General features: G+C 31.9%; 1 protein-coding gene across 3 annotated transcripts in view; it reads left to right on the plus strand.

Annotated features, from left to right (window-relative positions):
* Positions 1-19,384, plus strand: part of Elk (Eag-like K[+] channel) — a 47,653-nt gene that overhangs the window by 19,689 nt on the left and 8,580 nt on the right. For all 3 annotated transcript variants that reach the window (XM_087414067.1, XM_011065341.2, XM_087414066.1), the window contains 13 exons: positions 2,308-2,541; positions 6,013-6,144; positions 7,204-7,331; positions 7,767-7,995; positions 9,851-10,014; positions 10,681-10,894; positions 12,406-12,585; positions 12,836-13,035; positions 13,190-13,439; positions 13,668-13,927; positions 14,589-14,740; positions 15,426-15,594; positions 16,728-17,112. In XM_087414067.1, the coding sequence (XP_087270193.1) occupies positions 2,308-2,541; positions 6,013-6,144; positions 7,204-7,331; positions 7,767-7,995; positions 9,851-10,014; positions 10,681-10,894; positions 12,406-12,585; positions 12,836-13,035; positions 13,190-13,439; positions 13,668-13,927; positions 14,589-14,740; positions 15,426-15,594; positions 16,728-17,112 (2,697 nt within the window). The remainder of the gene's footprint in view (positions 1-2,307; positions 2,542-6,012; positions 6,145-7,203; positions 7,332-7,766; positions 7,996-9,850; positions 10,015-10,680; positions 10,895-12,405; positions 12,586-12,835; positions 13,036-13,189; positions 13,440-13,667; positions 13,928-14,588; positions 14,741-15,425; positions 15,595-16,727; positions 17,113-19,384) is intronic.

The raw sequence follows: 19,384 nt of genomic DNA on the forward strand, positions 1-19,384 counted from the left end.
CTGATACTGGCTCTGTATAAAGTAATATTATTATTTTTGGCTGAACATCACGTATATTTTAATCCGTGAATATTCTATGACCCCAAAGACAACAAGAAACGTGACTGCAGTAGATAATAAGCAATGAATGCGTATGAACATATCGCGTGCTATTCTCTATATTCTGATAATTTACCATAATTACCTTAAACCATTGTTTTAATTAAATTCGCGTATTAATGCTTGTCGAAATTGATACACCATGAAAACATTAAATTGCGCCAATGATAAAATGTTAAAAATAATATATTTTATCTTTATATTCTATATTAAATAATTTTTTTTTCACTTATCCTTGTTAGTTTTGTAATTTAACGCAATCAACTGTATGACCCTCAGAAATTTTCACAAATGTTTTTGTCGTCATTGAAATTGTACCGCGTTATTATTGCAAGAGGATTGGAAAATCACAAATAACATTAATGATACGCACAGCTAATATACATATATCTCTGTTAAACCATGAATTTTAAAATACTGCGTATACACTGGATTAATGGACACAAAACATCAACAATAATCGTGTTTTTAATATGGATCGTTTTATGATCACTCACCTCAAATCTTTTCTTTTTTATGTAGAGCGCAAAATCGACTTCTCAAAAGTTTAAATTATTTTAATATTGATTATTCAAGCTTCAAATAACTGAATTTCCGAGAAAATAACCAGATCACGTTTCTTACCGTAATCCAACTACCTCTTTAAATTATGCTCAAGAAAAATCCGATCGTGTTATAGTAAAAAAAGAAACTCGTCGCACGAAATCTGTAGGATAAAAATTAGATCAAGAAAAATTCAACAGTATAACAACTACCGAAAGCTGGAAGTGAGCGGAAGAGAAATGATTCGATCAACACTTTGATACCGACTAATTAGTTATTTCGTTTGATGAGTCGTTCCGGCGATAACTTACGTAATTTGCCCAGAGTTCGGAAGCCCCGTGGGATTTCCGTAATTATTTGGTGTTACCGCCTCCGAAGCAATCAAGCGAAACTACACCCGGGACTTTTCCTTGAACGAATCGTTTTCCATTGGTGCTAATAATCGTTTAGTAGTAATAGTTTGTGATTAAATTATTACCGCAATTAACAATTTACATTTCTAGCTTTGTATTATTGTATCGTTTTCTCAAGATCTATGACGCAAATATATTTAGAACAACTGAGAATTAGTTACAGAGAATGAAAAACATAAGTTAATTGTACTGTCCATAATCAAAATAATGACATTTTGGAAAAAAAAAACGCATTATGCAAAACATTACATAATTAATTATCCGAGTTATCACGGAACGGTAGCTTCATCAATGAGTCTGACGTCATCGTAATCTCTAAGGTAAAAGCGATGCTATTTTTTAATATTGCATTTGACCTTGTGAGATTTTTTCATTTTCCTTACCTCATACAGAATGACGTCTCCTTGTGACGAAAGCAAAAAGTTATGATTCTTCATTATGCAACTTCATTTTGCAGTACTTGCTCAGGATTCATACATTATACACCAATGCGAGCGGAAAACGCGTAACTCGTGAGGTGCATTTAAATTAATACGACGAGCGGTAAATGCGATATTGTTTTGCAAACGCGCGCGTTTTCTCGAGCATGAATTTTGTTGGTAAAATAAGGTCGTTTCGCGTGAACGTGTGGATGGAAATTGCTACATCTACGAGTGTCAGGACTAGGGAGAGACTCAGTAAGCGTAAAAACAATGGCGTGACTTTTCCAAACGAAAAATTTTATACATATGTATCTACGTATGCGTCTTTCTCTTTCGCGTTAACGATTAGCTTAAGAGCATTAACACGTGCACGAATGCTTTAATCAGTGTAGGACATGCACCCTGTATACTTTCCTTTGTCCCGCGTGTGAGTTTCTGATCCGATCGTAAGGAAGTATCCGGAAACGATGCCATATTGTTTGATGATTATAGCCACCCTTCATGCGACGCGGAAAATAGGAATTAACATGAATAATAAGGGAGGTTGAACCATGAAAGAGGATTATCAGCTAAAAATATATTTCCAGGGGGAAGCTATCTTCTTCTTTGGGGCGTTTGATGAAAATGTTAAATTTTTAGGGTTTTCGCATTGCGTGAAATTGTACGTGAGCAAATATATGATGAAGAATGATAAAGAGAATTATAAAAGAGAACGTTGATTACAAAAAAAATATATAAAATCGAATGAAGAGGGCCGGCACTTTACATGACTTTTTTTCTCAATTAACGTTGACGTTAAAGAGAGAATTTTGTTCGATTTCTGTTCGCAGACAGCAACTTTGTATTGGGAAATGCGCAGGTTCCGACGATCTATCCGATCGTCTATTGCTCCGATGGATTCTGCGAGTTGACAGGATTTGCGCGAGCGCAAATCATGCAGAAGGGTTGCGCTTGCAAGTTTCTCTACGGGCCGGAAACGAAGGAGGAGGAAAAGGCCATGATCGACAAGAGTCTCGAGAGCAAGACGGAATTGAAGATGGAAGTTGTTTTCTACAAGAAGAACGGTGAGTTCCTCGAGATATCAAATGACGGAATGTTTCTGAACTATGAACGATTACGCTATGAATATTACACCAATGTCATAAAAGGTCACCTTCGTTTTCATCGCTAGAGATTATGCATATTTTACGATGCGTATCTTCAATTCCTGGTATTTCAAGAAAATTTCTACAGCTCGACTCTTATTGTTCAATTTTCCTTATTTAAAATTGTACATTTTATTGTTAGGATCTTATTATATTTAATTTTCCAGTTTTTAGAATATGGAAAAATTAAAGATAAAAGATTGTTATAAAAAAACCATTAAGTAATATCGGTTTCACGTAATAATGTAATGTATTATGGCAAAAAATGTGGAATCTTTAATGATATATCTATATTTAAAAAAGTATATAAAAGAAATGGAGAAATAGAGAACAGGGAAGAGAATCCCCACGCAATGTAGAATCATTATCGATTTCCATTTTTCGAGCTTGGGCAATATTAAGGAATATGATATTTTCTAAAGAAACTTGCTATGCAAAACCAAATGAAGTAATCTTGTGCCTGCGCATCCGACGGACTCTTCGTTTTTTCTTCGCGCAATGGAGAAAATCAATCTACGATAGAGTTAATCGAGAGGCCTCCCACAATATATTTGTCGTATTATTATCTTGACCTAGAATTTATTTTTTTGATGTAGTTTAACTAAGTTTTGCTATTGGCTGCGCGATTGCGAAGTCAATTATCGGTTCGCGAACTTGTAAGATCAATGTGAAGACACTCTGGGAAGACAAGTGATTACTTTTATTATGTCTTCCTATAAAAATTCAAATTATTATTTGCCGTCGTTTATAACAACCTGTATGCATTACGTAAAGACAAAAAAAACGCTAAGATATCGAAAATGAAAAAATAAATAATAAATTAGATTACGTGATTCAACTAAGCAGGCTTAAGAAAGTTATTTGTGAATTACTTATGAGTTACTTTATACGTTACTTTACACGTGTTTGTTATAAAAATTGAGTACAAAAACTAGTATGAAAGGAGGATGTTAAAATGAACCGATTTGGATTCAAAAAGGTGTAAATAAAAGGAATAATGTTTTTTTAATCTTTTGAATATACGATGTCTATTGAAAAATTCGTAAAATTTAAGGAATACCTTGAAAATTGAGCAAGAACATTGTGTATTTATAGAAATTCAGATGATGTATGGATACAAAAAACGTACATAAAACATGTATAATATTACTTAATGTATGTACGTTGTTACTATTTTATTGATCTCATACTTAAATACATATGCTTTACTATCATATACTTACATATAATCTACGAAACGTTGACATTGAAGGTAAAGAGTGACGAACATTTTGTACATACACTTTTCGACAAGATTGCGGATTTCATTTGTTATTACAAAACGCATCTTCCCCTCTTCCAGAAAAATCTTATTCAAATGCGTTTTGTAGTATGTAATGCCATATATTATATCCAAATTTCTATAAATATAATATTTTATAAATATAATATTTTATAAATAATATAAAACCATGTCTTTGCATAATTTTCAATATGTTCTCTAAATCTCATGAATTGTTTATTAGGTTGATTGTATCTACGAAATAAAAATTTTAAAAAATTTATTCCTTTTAGTTATTTATATTTTTTTGGGTCAAAAGCCTTTTTTATATCTTCCTTTGAACAAATGATAAAATATGGGAAATATAAAAAAAGATAGTATAAAGTACCTAAACTTTTTACATATTCAATTTCTATAATAAATACGTACAAGGTAATCTAATTTATAAAGTGGGAGGAAAAGTAATGTTGCATTTTTAGCTCAAACTATATAGGCAATATTCGTTAAAAATAAACGAAATTTAAATTTTAAAAAGTTTTTTAAAAGCTTAAAAATCTATACTTTTGAAGAGTCACTATATTTTTTAAGTTTTAGTGAGTTTTATTATTTTTATATATAAAAAACTATGAGCTGCACAAAATTGGAAATTTTCTATTCACTTTGTAGGCCTATTATCTGCCTAAACAAAATTTGCGAAAATATTTCACTTTCAATAACGTGAAGTCTTCTTTACAAAATCATTTTTTTTTAATGTTCCTAAGACTTTTTGTTACTGATTATTCTGATAAAATAAAATAAATATTTTTGACTTTAATAGTTTATAACTCTGTTAAAAATTATCATATTGCAATTTAAAAAACAAAAAATTGTATTGAATAGTGTGTACTTATAATTATTAATTTTTAAAAAATATAATATATATAAATTTGAGCTAAAACTATGATGTTACTTTCCTTGTAAAAGAAATTTGTCATAACTCTCTTAAAGATTATTATATCGCAAGGAAACACACATTACTTTCCTTGTAATAATAATTTTTAACGAAATTATGAGAAAATAAAAAAATGCTCCTGTTATTTAATCCACATATAACTCAGTAACAAAAAATTTAGAAGCATTTGAAAAAAAAAACAATTTTGTAGAAAAAATTTTATATGCTTTCACGTTAGAAAGTTGAAAAATTTTTGTAAATGTTTGTAGGCACGTGATAACCCCACAAGAAAATTTTTTATTTCGTCCAGCTTTGTATAGCTTTTTATATGTAAAAATTGTCACAAATAGAAACTCGAGAAACATAGTGACCCTTCTAAAGTAGAGATTTTAAGCTTTACAATTCTTTTTAAATTTAAATTTTGTTTATTTTTAACGTATTCTGTATACAATTTTAAATAAAAATACGATATTTTGCTTTCAATTCAACTCTATCACTATGTAAGTAAAGAAAAAGCTTTATTGATCTGTGCGGGATCTTAGTACTTAAATAATTAATTAAAAACATTAAGATCCCGCTCAGAAAAAAAAATCAATTTTGAATATGAGAGAGATATAATAATTGTTTAAGTACTAAGATTTCGTTCAGATTTAAAAAAAAATTAATTTTGAATGTGAAAGAGGTGTCTTATAAAAGGAGATAGTGAGGAACGTGCCGGTGACAGAATTTCCCATCTGTATACGGCGTGATATTCCCTTTGTAGGCCACACGACGTGCATTCGAGGCAATTCCATCAGGAGACATCTAATAAAACGTCATCTTATCTTTTATTGTGTAACCACAATATATTTTCATAAAAGCATCAGGTTTACGCGACGACCAATGTACTTTTGTGTTTATTGTCTACTTTGTACCTTTACAACGTGCGTTTCGCAATTTTTCGAAAAATATCTCGCTAGAAAAAACTTGACGTAATCCGTCGCTCACGTCACATTCTTTTTGCACGCGCGTTACGCGTACGTTTGCAGTGGAGCTGACGCAAATATCACGTAACTCATTATCAGAGCAAAGTTTTCAGTGACGAGTAATTTATCGTTTCTTAGAAGACTCAGGCCATTCCAAAATTGATAGTACTTCAATGATATTACTTCAGTTTTTTCACTTATTTTCGATAAACGGTCTCGTTTGATTTGTGCAGGAAGTCCATTCGATTGCCTACTCGACATTGTTCCGATAAAAAACGAGAAGGGCGACGTCGTACTGTTCCTGGCCTCGCACAAAGACATCACGCACACGAAGAATCTTCAGCTCTGTGAGTTGCACGATAGTGGTGAGTTCTAACCATGCTTCGCTGCTAAATACGCGCAAGTGGATCGATTTTAATGAGGAATGATGCGTTCTCTCACGGCGCCATGCCAAAAATACAACTTGAATTCGGAGTTTACGAGTTTCGCATCGCAGGATGGGTAGGAATTGGCCCTTTTACGTCTTTCTCTCACTCAGCGCGTTTAACAAGTCACATTTCGAGCACCGCGCGACACGCAACACGCTGCACGAATCACTGTCGTAATGTCGGGGTTGGTAACCGAATTATTCGCTGTTTGAAAAAAAATCCAATCTGCTAATCACATTAATCTCTCGTTTCTTATAATAATAAATGATAATAAAATATTTTTTTCGGATTACGTATAGTATTAACGTTAATAAAAAATATGCTCGTTTGAATTTCAATCAGTCGCGGCTAATTAGATCGGATTAGTCGGTTACAAACTTTACGCAGGATATTCACTGAACACAAAGCAATTCACCAAAGCAATTAGAATTTTTATTATGCAAGAAGAATTTTATTTATTGTTGTTATGCAAATATTACATTTATTTTTGAAAATATATATACCGATTTTTTTTTATTACCTTACATATTCTCTAAATCTCGTGGAGTGAAAAAAGAATGAAAATACAGCCACTCTTGTTCGAATGATCGTATTTTCATTTTTTTTTTCAAGACAGGCTAAATTTTCAGTTTCTTCGAGTGAGGTTTCATTCCATGAGATTCAAAAAGTAGTTACAATTAATGCAAAATAATACTGTAAGTAATACTTTAAGGGAAGAAAATTATTTTTATCGCGAAATTCTTTTGTATATGTATTTTTTTCATTTATTTATTCTATATTATATTTATATATGTAGGTATGTACATTTTATGGGATGTGTGCGCGTATATGTTGTGTGTGTGTGTGTGTGTGTGTGTGTGTGTGTGTGTCCTGTTTGCATTTCTTCTAATTAATGCTTTTGCGTGATTTTTGTTTTTCAGAACTTATAATTATTTCTATACAATCGTACGTAATCTCTTTCTTCTGGTCCAATAATAGCGCAATTTACAATTCCAGACTCGAATGGCAATATCGACCCTGAGGCACCGCCTTCCAATTACGGTAGAAGAAGAAGTCGCGCCGTCCTTTATCAACTGTCGGGCCATTACAAGCAGGACAATAAGCACAAAATTAAGCTAAACAATGTACGTTTATTTATTTTCTTCAACTTACCGTGTTTTTTTTATAGAGAAATAAAGATTAAATTATTATAGGACGATAATTAATAAAATAATGAGAACTTATCCGTAATAATATGTTGTTCGTTATGCTGAAATTTAACGATTATTATATTTATTCGCAAATAAGATTAAAATAATGTTCAAATTTCCAGAGATATGTGTCAGTATGAGGAATTTATTTCTCGAATTAAATTAGCTTTAATTTAACTTTTACGAATGTTATTTTGCGAATTATTTTGCATTTGGAATTAATGAAAATACTTCATTGGGTAAAATCTTCTTTAGAAATTGATATCGCGAAGAGAAGCTTTACAGTAAATATATTCTTATTTGACCACTGAGAAATTTGATAACATTCAGGGCGAAAGCTCTGCCCTTTTACATTACGTATTATTCTAGACGCTTCTGCATTCAACCGCGCCGCCTTTACCGGAATACAAAACGACAACCGTCAAAAAGTCGCAATTTATTCTTAGCCATTACGGTGGTTTTAAATCCTGCTGGGACTGGTTGATTCTCATCGCGACCTTTTACGTGGCAATAATCGTTCCCTATAACGCGAGCTTCATCAACACCGATAGGCCTACTATGGTCAGTGATGTTGTCGTCGAAGTGCTCTTCATTATCGGTGAGTATATCCTATCTCCAATTTTCGACCTCTTGCTCTTTAGACCTCTCTTTATCCCTTCATCCCATTAATGAGATTCTCGTCTGAACCGTAATCCTCCTGGAGGGAATTATTCCAGATAAATGAATCTATAATTTAAACAAAAAAAGGTACGATTCTAATGCTTTTATTAATTTCGATAAACGAGATTAATTAACCTACCATTTTCGATATTGCTCTTAATTTAATATAAATTATATTGGACCATTAAACGCGCTACATAATAATCATATAAGTGCACGCACTATTCTATTTCTAAGTAGAAAAAAATAAATCAAGATCTAATCGTCCTCATAGTAGAAATCGATTACTCGTGCCCTTTTGAAATGATGTTCCTGCGAAGGAAATAGGAAAAGTCTACCCGTCGTTCAATTGGCAACACGTGGAGCTCGTTAGACCGAAACCAAGAGAAATGATCAGCCACCTTCTTTTCTCCTCTATATGTATGTCGCGCAATAATGAGTGACTTTCGATTCAGCCGTCGCACAGCAGCTTCTTCCAGGAAATAAAAACACAGTAGAATATTTTTCTATAAATATTTTTACAAAATGTAGGAACCTTTTAATTAGCTGACAACGACGTCCAGAAAGCTGAACGACGGAAAAGTGACGCGTTTAAATCCGTTATAATCGAGCAAACAACGCTTGAACTTTTCGTAAGAAAGTTACCCGATAGGGAAACGAGTTCTATTACCAGGGGATTTAATGATAATGAAAAAAGCGGTTTTGCCTTTAGAAAATCTTTAGCTCGTTTGATGGCAAGCGTTCATTATAATGTTAATCTTTTGATTTAATTTTTTTTTTTTTTTAATTGTTTGCGATATTGAGGCTGCAGGCTAATTCTGACGCAGACATTTTCGTAGAATACTGCATATATTGTGCGCGAACCTCGGTAAATAAACAACATCCATTTTCAATATATATATTCACCGGTTTAACATCGATTTTAACTGTCGAACGAAATTGCGCTGTCATGAAGTTGAACGAGGTAGATAAAATACATATTAAAAGACGTCCGCATTATAAATTGGAATATACCTTTCATTTTCTTTCACGATGTGCACACGAGTTTATCGCAAAACATTTTATATATATAGCGACAGAGTTCTTTAATAAATTTATCGTATTACGATTAATGTAGAATTAACGAATAGCGATATCTCACGTGTGATACGTGATATGTAAAATATCGACTATCTGCGACTTTTAAACGAAGTTACTTCTATAAGATAAGTGAACGTAGAACGTCAATTTCGCGGCTAAAATCCAATTTGCAAACGGGATTAAAAGGCATTCATTGTACAAAGCCAAAGTTTCGCTCAGCTGCTTGATACGTTTGCAGGAATAGAAACTCGGCAGGACAACAAGCAGGAAAGCCAGTTTCTCTTCTTCATGTAGTCAGGCGATGCAAACTTGACGTTTACATTCGCTCGCAATCACTATTATTGTCACGCCCCAGGTTGAAAACAATGTTTCCCGTTTGACGAAATCGTACCAATTGACATTTCACCATAAAAAAAGATTAATTAAAAACAGTTCACCCAATGGATCATTTGAGCGTCATAATTGTGATTTATTCAGCAAGACTGACAATATTTTGCAATTAATAGTTGAAATCTTGATATATAAAACCTATTTAATTATAAAACGCTTAAAGAGCTTATTATATTTTAAAACCCATTCTTGTTAAACGTATATTAAAATTTTGGAGATTTTGTGTTGAAATCGAGATATCAGATATCTCGTACGTGTGAAAGATCCTGATCGTTTCGTGCGCATTGTAATATATGTATGTATACTCTGTTATTCCTCCCCAGATATCGTTTTGAACTTCAGAACAACGTACGTGAGTAGAAAGGGCGAAGTCGTCAGCAATAGCAGAAGCATCGCCGTGAATTACGTGAAAGGCTGGTTCTTTGTTGATCTTGTAGCGGCATTGCCGTTTGATTTTCTCTATGCCTCAGACGTTTACGGCGGCGAGGTAAGTATCTTTCATCCGCTTACAAATAGCTGTATGAGTTAACTTATTTACTTTCTTACAAAAGCTAGCTTTTACGATAAGCTCTTTTTTTCAAAATATTGAATTTGCGATCTCATCTTGCAATCATTCAAGACATCAGATTCAACACTATGACAATTTTTAATCCAATCTAAGAAAAAATTCTTGTTTTTCTATAATATGGAAATTAAATTTAAATAAAAATGAAATATTAGATACATGAAAGTCTGGTATTAGGATTTTGAATTAGGATGGAGAAATCTATATAGAACGGTACACACCGGATGTGTTTTCGCGTCCTAATATCAGTTTTGCGGTAATTAGTAATTTCCGTCAGGCATCAATCTAATGAAGAGGGTAACTAAGCTAATTAATTTACCCGAGATGTAATAGAAAATCGATAGATTATGTCAAAATTAATCATTAAATGTTATCAGGAAAAATATCTTCTTACATTGCTATTTTTAATTGAATAACTACTAGCAAAATTTTTTTATTGAATAAGTAAAATTAGTTTTGAAGTAAAAAATATACAATATTAAAATTGATACAACATATATCTATATCTCGAAATGCTGTATAGAACCTAAAGTGAACCGTTAAAAAATGCAGAACTAAATAAACATTTGTTATCGATATCTGTTGTAGGAATCAGCACATAGTAACATTCACTTAGTGAAACTCACAAGATTACTGAGACTCGCACGACTGTTACAAAAAATGGACAGATATTCGCAGTACAGCGCGGTAATTTTAACGATGCTTATGCTCTTCTTCATTGTGGTGGCACATTGGTTGGCTTGCATTTGGTATGTAATCGCCGAAAAGGAGCGATTGCGGAATGATAAGGATTGGGATCTAGGTAAGTCTCTTGAGAAGCCAATTCCCTTGTAAAAATTTAATCCTTATCTTACTAGGTACAATTTGATGCCTTCATACTAACGGAGATACTAGAATCCATCCGTTTTTTTTTCACCTATTCAAAATGATTCAAAAAATCTCTAAAAATTCACCAAATATTTTCAACTTTCGAGAACAAATATTGGCATTTCATTTTGGAAAATAATAAAATGTAGTATAATTTATAATTACCGAAAGACGCAAAGAAACTTGCACGAATAGGAATCGCTCGGTAGTAATAGAAAATCGATAGATTATGTCAAAATTAATCATTAAATGTTATCAGGAAAAATATCTTCTTACATACTATTTTTAATTGAATAACTACTAGCAAAATTTTTTTATTGAATAAGTAAAATTAGTTTTGAAGTAAAAAATATACAATATTAAAATTGATGAATTTGAATTGACAACATATATCTATATCTCGAAATGCTGTATAGAACCTAAACTGAATCGTTAAAAAATGCTAGTGACCCTCCTTAGTAAGTCTCCAGTAGGATAGGAGTTAACTAGTATTGGCCAATTAATCGCTTATTTTTAATATTAAAAGTATTGTTACAGTACTTTTAATACTGAAAATAGGTGATTAATTGATCAATATTAATTAGTATTAAATTTCTGTAAGGATTCAACATTATTTAATGATCACAAGTTGCGACACATTCTGTAACACGGATATCATGAAATATTTACGGAAAATGTGAAACATTGTGTACTTGGGAACAGCTAGATTGTCAATCTTTCGAGAATACAGAAGTATTCTCTCTACCTAATATAAAAACAATCTGAACACAGTTGCGGCTTTCGTGACCTGTAACTCACCCGATGCTATCTACTTCTTGAGAAAACATGTCTATATATCCGTCGCAGAATTGCGCGAACGGATCTGCAACTATAGAAACGATCCCATCGATATGAGAGCTCTTGCATAAGATTTGTAGGAATTGTTATCCAAGTTATTGAGAAACTGTTTCATCATAAGAATCGCTTCTCAATAGAAATATAAAAAAATAAATTCCACAACTTAAATACAAAATATGGAAATAAAAATATAAATCTAGAAACATGAACAAAAAATATATAAAAAAGTTAATATTTATTCTATAAATTCTTTGGAATGGAATCTCACTTTACAGAGAAAATTAAGTCAATCTTGAAAAAGAGTGGCTCAATTTTCACTCTGTAAAGTGAAATTTACTCTAAAAGTGTTAGAGAGCACACAACCAGACGATATTTTTATTAAATTGTATGAAAATATAAAGTTTACTCGCATCGCATGCTTCAATATGCTTTAATACTTGCTCCTAATATTTACTCACTTTAATGCGCTCGTTAGAATGAGTAGAATTTATAGTAGAAACATGTTGAAGCATGCGAACAATCCCATAGTAATTTTCAATGAATGAGAAAACAGCTGATAAACCGTTTACTAAACTAAAAAACGCTGGAATTGTCGTTAATATGTTCTAGGTTGGATACATACTTTGGCTGAGAAATTAAAAATATCAGTGCAAAACGTCACGCACACAGAGAGCTACATAACAGCATTATATTTTACTTGTAGTAGTCTAACTTCCGTAGGTTTCGGAAATGTTTCGGCAAATACTTTCTCGGAGAAATTTTTTTCTATTTGCACAATGTTGATTGGGGGTAAGTTTTGATTTAATCATAAAAAATAAGATTTGCATGTTGCCTGTAAAATTTGGTGAGGTATTGTGAAGTTTATCATGTGTATGCTGTAATGTGTATGCTATTATAAGTTTCACCATTATCTCATATGCTTGTCGGGAATTAGTCGAGCATTGTCCCTTGCCTGATAATGGCGATTTAATGTGAAATCGATTATATTTCATCTACTCTCCTCCACCAGGGCATAGTGCACAAGGTTTTTACATTTCAGCTCTCATGCACGCTGTAGTATTCGGCAATGTTACTGCAATTATTCAAAGAATGTACTCTAGAAGATCCCAGTATCAGACGAAGTTGCGAGATCTCAAAGATTTTTTAATTTTACATCAAATTCCGGAGGAACTCAAGCAGCGAATGCAGGATTACTTTCAAACTATATGGTCACTGAACCATGGTATTGACGTGCACGAGGTAAAGAACATCAGACTTCTTTTTAATTAAACTTCTTATTATATTAATATATACATCGATAAGTTCGGTCAGATTAAAACGCTATATAAAAAGTAAATTGAAAAAATATTGCTACGATAGTTGTATATCACAATACGTAATAATTCTTCTGTAGACCCTCAAACAATTTCCCGAGGAATTACGAGGAGATGTTTCTATGCATCTTCATCGAGAAATTTTAAGTTTACCGATATTTGAAGCCGCTTCACAGGGATGTTTAAAACTACTTTCACTGCATATCAGAAATAATTTCTGCGCTCCCGGCGAATTTCTCGTTCACAAAGGCGATGCCCTTTCGTACATCTATTATTTGTGCAATGGATCTATGGAAGTTGTGCAAAATGATATGGTAGTAGCAATTTTAGGTAATAATTTAATACTCAGATTTTATTATTCGCGATTCTCTTTTATCAATATTTAATTTTATTGCAAATTACGGCTAAATGCTTAAGCTCGAAATATTTTACATTGAGTAAATATTACATTGAACATGTTAATTTTAGATCAGTTAAGGTTTCTTTAAATTAATACGCTGCTAGACGCATGAAATTATTAATTTGCGAGCAGACCTCATCCCTGATGTATCTTTTAAGGGAAGGGAGATTTAGTGGGATGCGACATAAACGTTCATCTGCAACATGGAAATAATGGCGGCGGTACAACTGGATCTGGCTCGGTTGATGTAGTAAAATCCAGCTGCGACGTCAAGGCGCTAACATATTGCGATTTGAAGTGTATACACATGCAAGGCTTAGTCGAGGTCCTCCGGCTATACCCCGAGTATCAACAAGAGTTTGCGCATGATATACAACACGATCTTACGTACAATTTGCGTGAAGGTTACGAGGCAGAGGTAATTAATTCTATGTTCTCCCCTGAGAGAAAGGAAAAGAGAGAGAGAGAGAGAGAGAGAGAGAGAGAGAGAGAGAGAGAGAGAGAGGAAGAATGAGAAAGGGAAGGAAGGGAGAGGTAGAATTACTAAAGGAATTGGATAACATTTTAATTATTAAAATTATTTAGAGAATCATCGAAAAGAGTCCGAAATATGATATTTAAATATTTTAGAAGATATTAATTTTCAATTTTAAATATAAAAGAATTGTTTAATTATATTATATTATATATAAGAGAATTTCCTTTTAAAATTTACCCTGAAAATATGGTAGTTGTGGCACAATACAATATTTTCAAAATTTTTATTATGCACTTCAATAAAATTGATCAAACTTATTTTATATTTTATTAGTTTTATTGAATGAAAGAAATTTACATTAAAATTCTTCGAAATACAATGTTGTCTCACTACTGTCATATTTTCAAAGCAAATTCTAAGAAAAAATTCTCTCCGTACATACTTTATTTTATGAATATTTTAATTTACATATATAACGAGTAAAAAAAAATTACATTTCATATCTATATATAATTATAAAAAGGACGTATATTATTCTATAAAAATCATTGAGATTCTGCCCAGGTGAAATTTATTATCGCTCTTGTCGTGTAAATTTTAGCAGGAGTCCGATGTAAATGGCCCGTCATTGACACTGCCCTCCATCAGTGAGGACGACGAGAACCTAGCCGAGGAGGGCGAAACTTCTCCCCTCTCACCCCCAAACAAATCACCGCTTCACACCTCCTCGAGCCCACGACATGCCAAGTTCAGGTAAGCCCTTGTCGAAAAAAAGAACTTTAATATTGAAAAAAAATTATGGAAGTTATTTATGGAAATGCTCTTAGAAAAAATAAAAAACTAAAAAAGAAAAAGACGATAAGTAAACGATGGCAAGATAAAAATTTCAACGGCGTAAAAAGGTTGAAATAATGGATAGACTTAGAGAATGAAAAAAAAGTGAATCCAGTTGTTTTACTTTTTCACTTTATCTATAACTAAATATTTTTTGCATCAACCTATTTTTTTTCGAGAAAAATAATAACTTAAATATATAGTTAATTCTTTTCATTTATTGACTATTTATTCAATAAATTATTAGTCCTAAAAAAATAACATTCCTTTTTTTGCTTTAAAGCTGAGGCGTAAAAAACGATACCTCGGATTATAAAAGGCGCAATTTGTCACTACCTTCTGTAAAGAAAGAAAAGTTCAATTGTAGGATAACACGATTTTCCGCTCGTAGAACTTGAATATCCCAAAGTCGTATTTGATCCGGCTTTAGACGATGATATACCTATATCGTTGAGAAATTTGTGGCGAAGTATAATCCACTTCTGGACTCTTTACTTTGGGATTTTCGCGCCATGATGCTAAAATCGTCTCGTCTCTCTCTGAGCATTCTTAATATTTTAGATCGTATAATGAGGAATAAAGTTAACTTTATTTGAAATATCAGGGAGGATTATAGAGAAGGCAGACGTACAAGGGGTGTCTTGCTGCGAGGAGGAAGGGCGGCGCAAGTAATCGCGCAAGAATCTGTAGAGGAACATATTCGAGGATCGGTTGAGAGACTCGATAATCAGTTTTCCACGCTACACCAGGATGTTGCTACGCTCAGTTGCGAGGTACTTCATACAGATCCTTTGTTTCAATCTGGCTCAGAGACATTATGCCAAATTGTTTTATATTCATTTAACTACTAATACTTTTCAACCCTCCGAAATTTTTTGGCTTCAACACTTTGTGTGTATATATATATATATATATATATATATATATAAAGAATATTTACATATATATAAAGAACGTTTTTTAATCTTTTTCAATCTTGAAGTACGACATTAGATACACACGTTTTAAAAACATGACATTCAGAAATAAAAAATAAAATTCTAGGCACTTGGTTAAAATGAGAACAAACACAATATAATTTAGATAATTTTCATAATTTTTGAAACATTTTTTTGCGTCTCACTTATTTTTTTTATTATATTTTTAAATTTTTGTTGTACTTATTTTTATTTCCTCTACAATAATTTTCGCGACACACTTGGAGATTTTCAGTTAAAAAACACTGGTAAATGAAATATCATACAGGATAGAATATCGTGCAGCACACAGTAAAAAAACATTTTTTATTTGTTTTAGAGACAGTCCACTCAAGTCTTTGTTAAAAAATTTTGCGTTGAATTTTTAATATATCCGAATATTAATTTAACATAATGTAATTGTGTTATTTAAATATTTTTTTCTAAATATTCAAATGTTTAATTGATATTCTCAATATTTCTTAGCGTAAAAATAACACAATTTACGTGTAAGTGAAATAACATAAAAAAATGTATTTTATTTAAAACATAAATTCTAAGATAAAATGTGTTAATTTAACATATTAATATTAACTTTAATAAAGAAATATGACTGCTTATAAATTGTGTCAGTATTATGTTTTTCATGTTAATTTTTTATTTAATGTTTGTGTTACTTCCTAACATATTTACTTTATGTTAAATTAACTTAAAAATTTGATTTGGCTGTTTAGGATGTAAAATGTTAAATTTAATACACATTTTCACTGTGTCAAATACTAGGATATACAGAGCAGGGCTAGTTAAAAAACAAATAAATTTTAAGAGAAATTTTTTAGGATAAATTTATCATTTTAAAAAAATTTTATTTGAGCAAATTCAAAATACTCACAGATCATCATTTGAGAAGAATTCAACCGCGAGATTAAAATGATACATTGAATTGACAGGTGCGCAACGCTATCCAAGCGTTGCAGATGCTCGCCTGCTCACCCCAAAGTAATCCAAATCTACCGACCCCGGCGGCGAGCCGCGGCAGTGGGGTCCTCGCCAGGAGCTCGTCCCATCCCCCGGACGCCATTTGTTGGAATCCGCCAGCGAGATTGATCGACGCGTCGACGCAGACGGATTGGCCGGTCGATCTATTCGAAACCTGGGTGCGTGCAAACCCTCGCAGGGCCCTAAAGGCCCTCGGTCTCGATCCGGATGTCGTTCTCAGGTTACCACCCCCGTCACCCACGCCATCCCCATCGTCGCCTCCACCGCCGCCCTACGAGCCCTTATCACCTTTGGTCGGCTCGCCCCAGCAATCGCCTTCGCAATCTCCAACTACAGGTAATTTCTTGAGTGTTATACGAAGGACTTTTGTTAAAATCGAAGCAAAGATCAAAGCATCTAAACAGAAACGCGAAGGATTGTCAGGAATTTATAAAACAATACAAAAAGATTTTCCATCTATCCGAAAAAGAGATAGCTAATCTCTTGGATAACACGAGCGTAATACATGGAAAAATAATACTTCTTAGGGAATAAATATATATTTTCCCCTATGGATAAGATATATAATATATATGTATTGTGATAAAGATACGTCTCATCATATAGAGAGAATAATCACACTCATACAATTCCGTGAACACGCGTTTCAACATTTTTCGCAATAGGGGGATATTTTACCAAGGAGAAAATACTCCTCTGTGAAGAGAGTTAGTCCATCACAGTAGAAATATATTTTTCTACAGAGATATCTCGTTGCGGAGGTGGCTGCGTCCATGCTCGTATGTTCCCATAAGAAGCACAGGGTTACGCGATGGTAGACTTGAATTATTAAAGGGGTATTTTGCAAAGGGGATACCTTTCACCTTAGCGTCCTACATGGAATATCTTCTTGTGTATAAGTTATTCACATGTATTTTTCTAACAGATATTTTCTCTTTTGGCAAAAATATCTCTACGTGAAAAATATTCACGTTATGATATGTCCGACAAACTCATTTATTTATAAGTTAATCCTTTGCACTCTTCGTAACAAATTTAATATTTTACTTCACCAACTTCAAGTAAATAAAAATGTGTAGAAAGATTCTACAATAAAAAAATTTTAATTACTTTTTTATAGAAAGTAAAAACTGGCATTTGTCCGAAGTAACATATTAAATATGTTATAATTGATATATAGAAGCAGTACGTTTTGTGGGTTACTCCATGTTTAAATCCTTTATTAGAATTCCAATGTTTCATGAACATTGCAATTCACTTCATCAGGTTGATTAAGTTAACTTTTTTTTTAACTAAGTTAAATTAAAGTTAACAATCTTGAAAATTTAACTTAGTTAAGATACAAGTTAATTTACAATAAAATTAATTGAATTAAAAGTTAAGATAATAAAAAAAAGTAATTGAAAAGTTAAAAGTTAAATTTGTTTTTTTATATTTTTTTATTTCATGATTCCAGGATTTCAGTCTTACAAATAACGGAAATGACAAATATATATACTTCATTTAGAAAATACTTTATATTCTATTTACATGTATTGTTCATATATACTGTTTACATATATTGTTATATATACTGTTTGAATATTTTGTTCATATATATCATTATTAAATATAAATAATAAAATCATTTCGACATTTTTGTCGGACATCTTTTCTCACAAGTTATCGAAAATGAGTCCTCCTGCCTCTGAACAGCCGCAATCAACGTGAGCCAAAGATGATATTGATATGTTATATTTTAATAATAAGGAATAATAAATTTCAACCTATCAGAAACTATTATATAATAGATACAATAAAATACATGGTTTCTGACAGATCGAAGTCTGAGAGTCGATTGTGCAATTTGAAATAATAAAAATTACAAAAGTGAGTAAATTCACTAGTTTATAATTTCATTGGTCAACACCTAGTAAATTTGTTCACTTTTGCAATTTTCACCTCATTTTAAGTTATTATCGCGTATTATGTCTAAGATTTTTAACTTCAAAAAAATTAAATAAAAAATTAATAGTTACGGATAAAATGTAACTAAATAAAGTTAAAAAGTTAAGAGAGTCTAAATTGTCTATTGTAACTAAGTTAAATTAAAATTAATTAACTTTTTAACTTTTTAATTTAACTTTTATCTTTTTAACACTATCTTCTTAGCACTACCCTGCACTTTACCAGTAATACTGAGAAGTATCAGGCTGCTCCTCGTCATGATAAACTGAAATGTAATATTCGCGAAACGTACATTCTAACAATGGATCCGGACACAGAGATAACCCGCGAAATGTACAGCTTTTATACATAAAATAACCGTGGAAGTCACAAAAGCACTATCTAATTAATTATTAATATTTTAAAAGCAATTTATTACTTTTTATTTTAAATATATTTTAATGATTTAAATAATTAATATGATATCACTCGAAGCACTTGTCCGAATAAAATCCAATTTCCTTTTATATTAAATTTAAGTGTCAAAAATCCAAATTTGTTGTAAATATTTAACAACGCAATACACAAAACAAAACATTGATATAATTGCTTTTAATTAAAACAATATAGAAAAAAAGTATATATAAATTTTATGAATCCAGCTCGATGTTGAAAACTTAAG

The sequence above is a fragment of the Acromyrmex echinatior genome, chromosome 15, assembly GCF_024713525.1.
Source record: "Acromyrmex echinatior isolate Ae372 chromosome 15, ASM2471352v2, whole genome shotgun sequence".
In the NCBI taxonomy this organism is placed as follows: Eukaryota; Metazoa; Arthropoda; class Insecta; order Hymenoptera; family Formicidae; genus Acromyrmex; species Acromyrmex echinatior.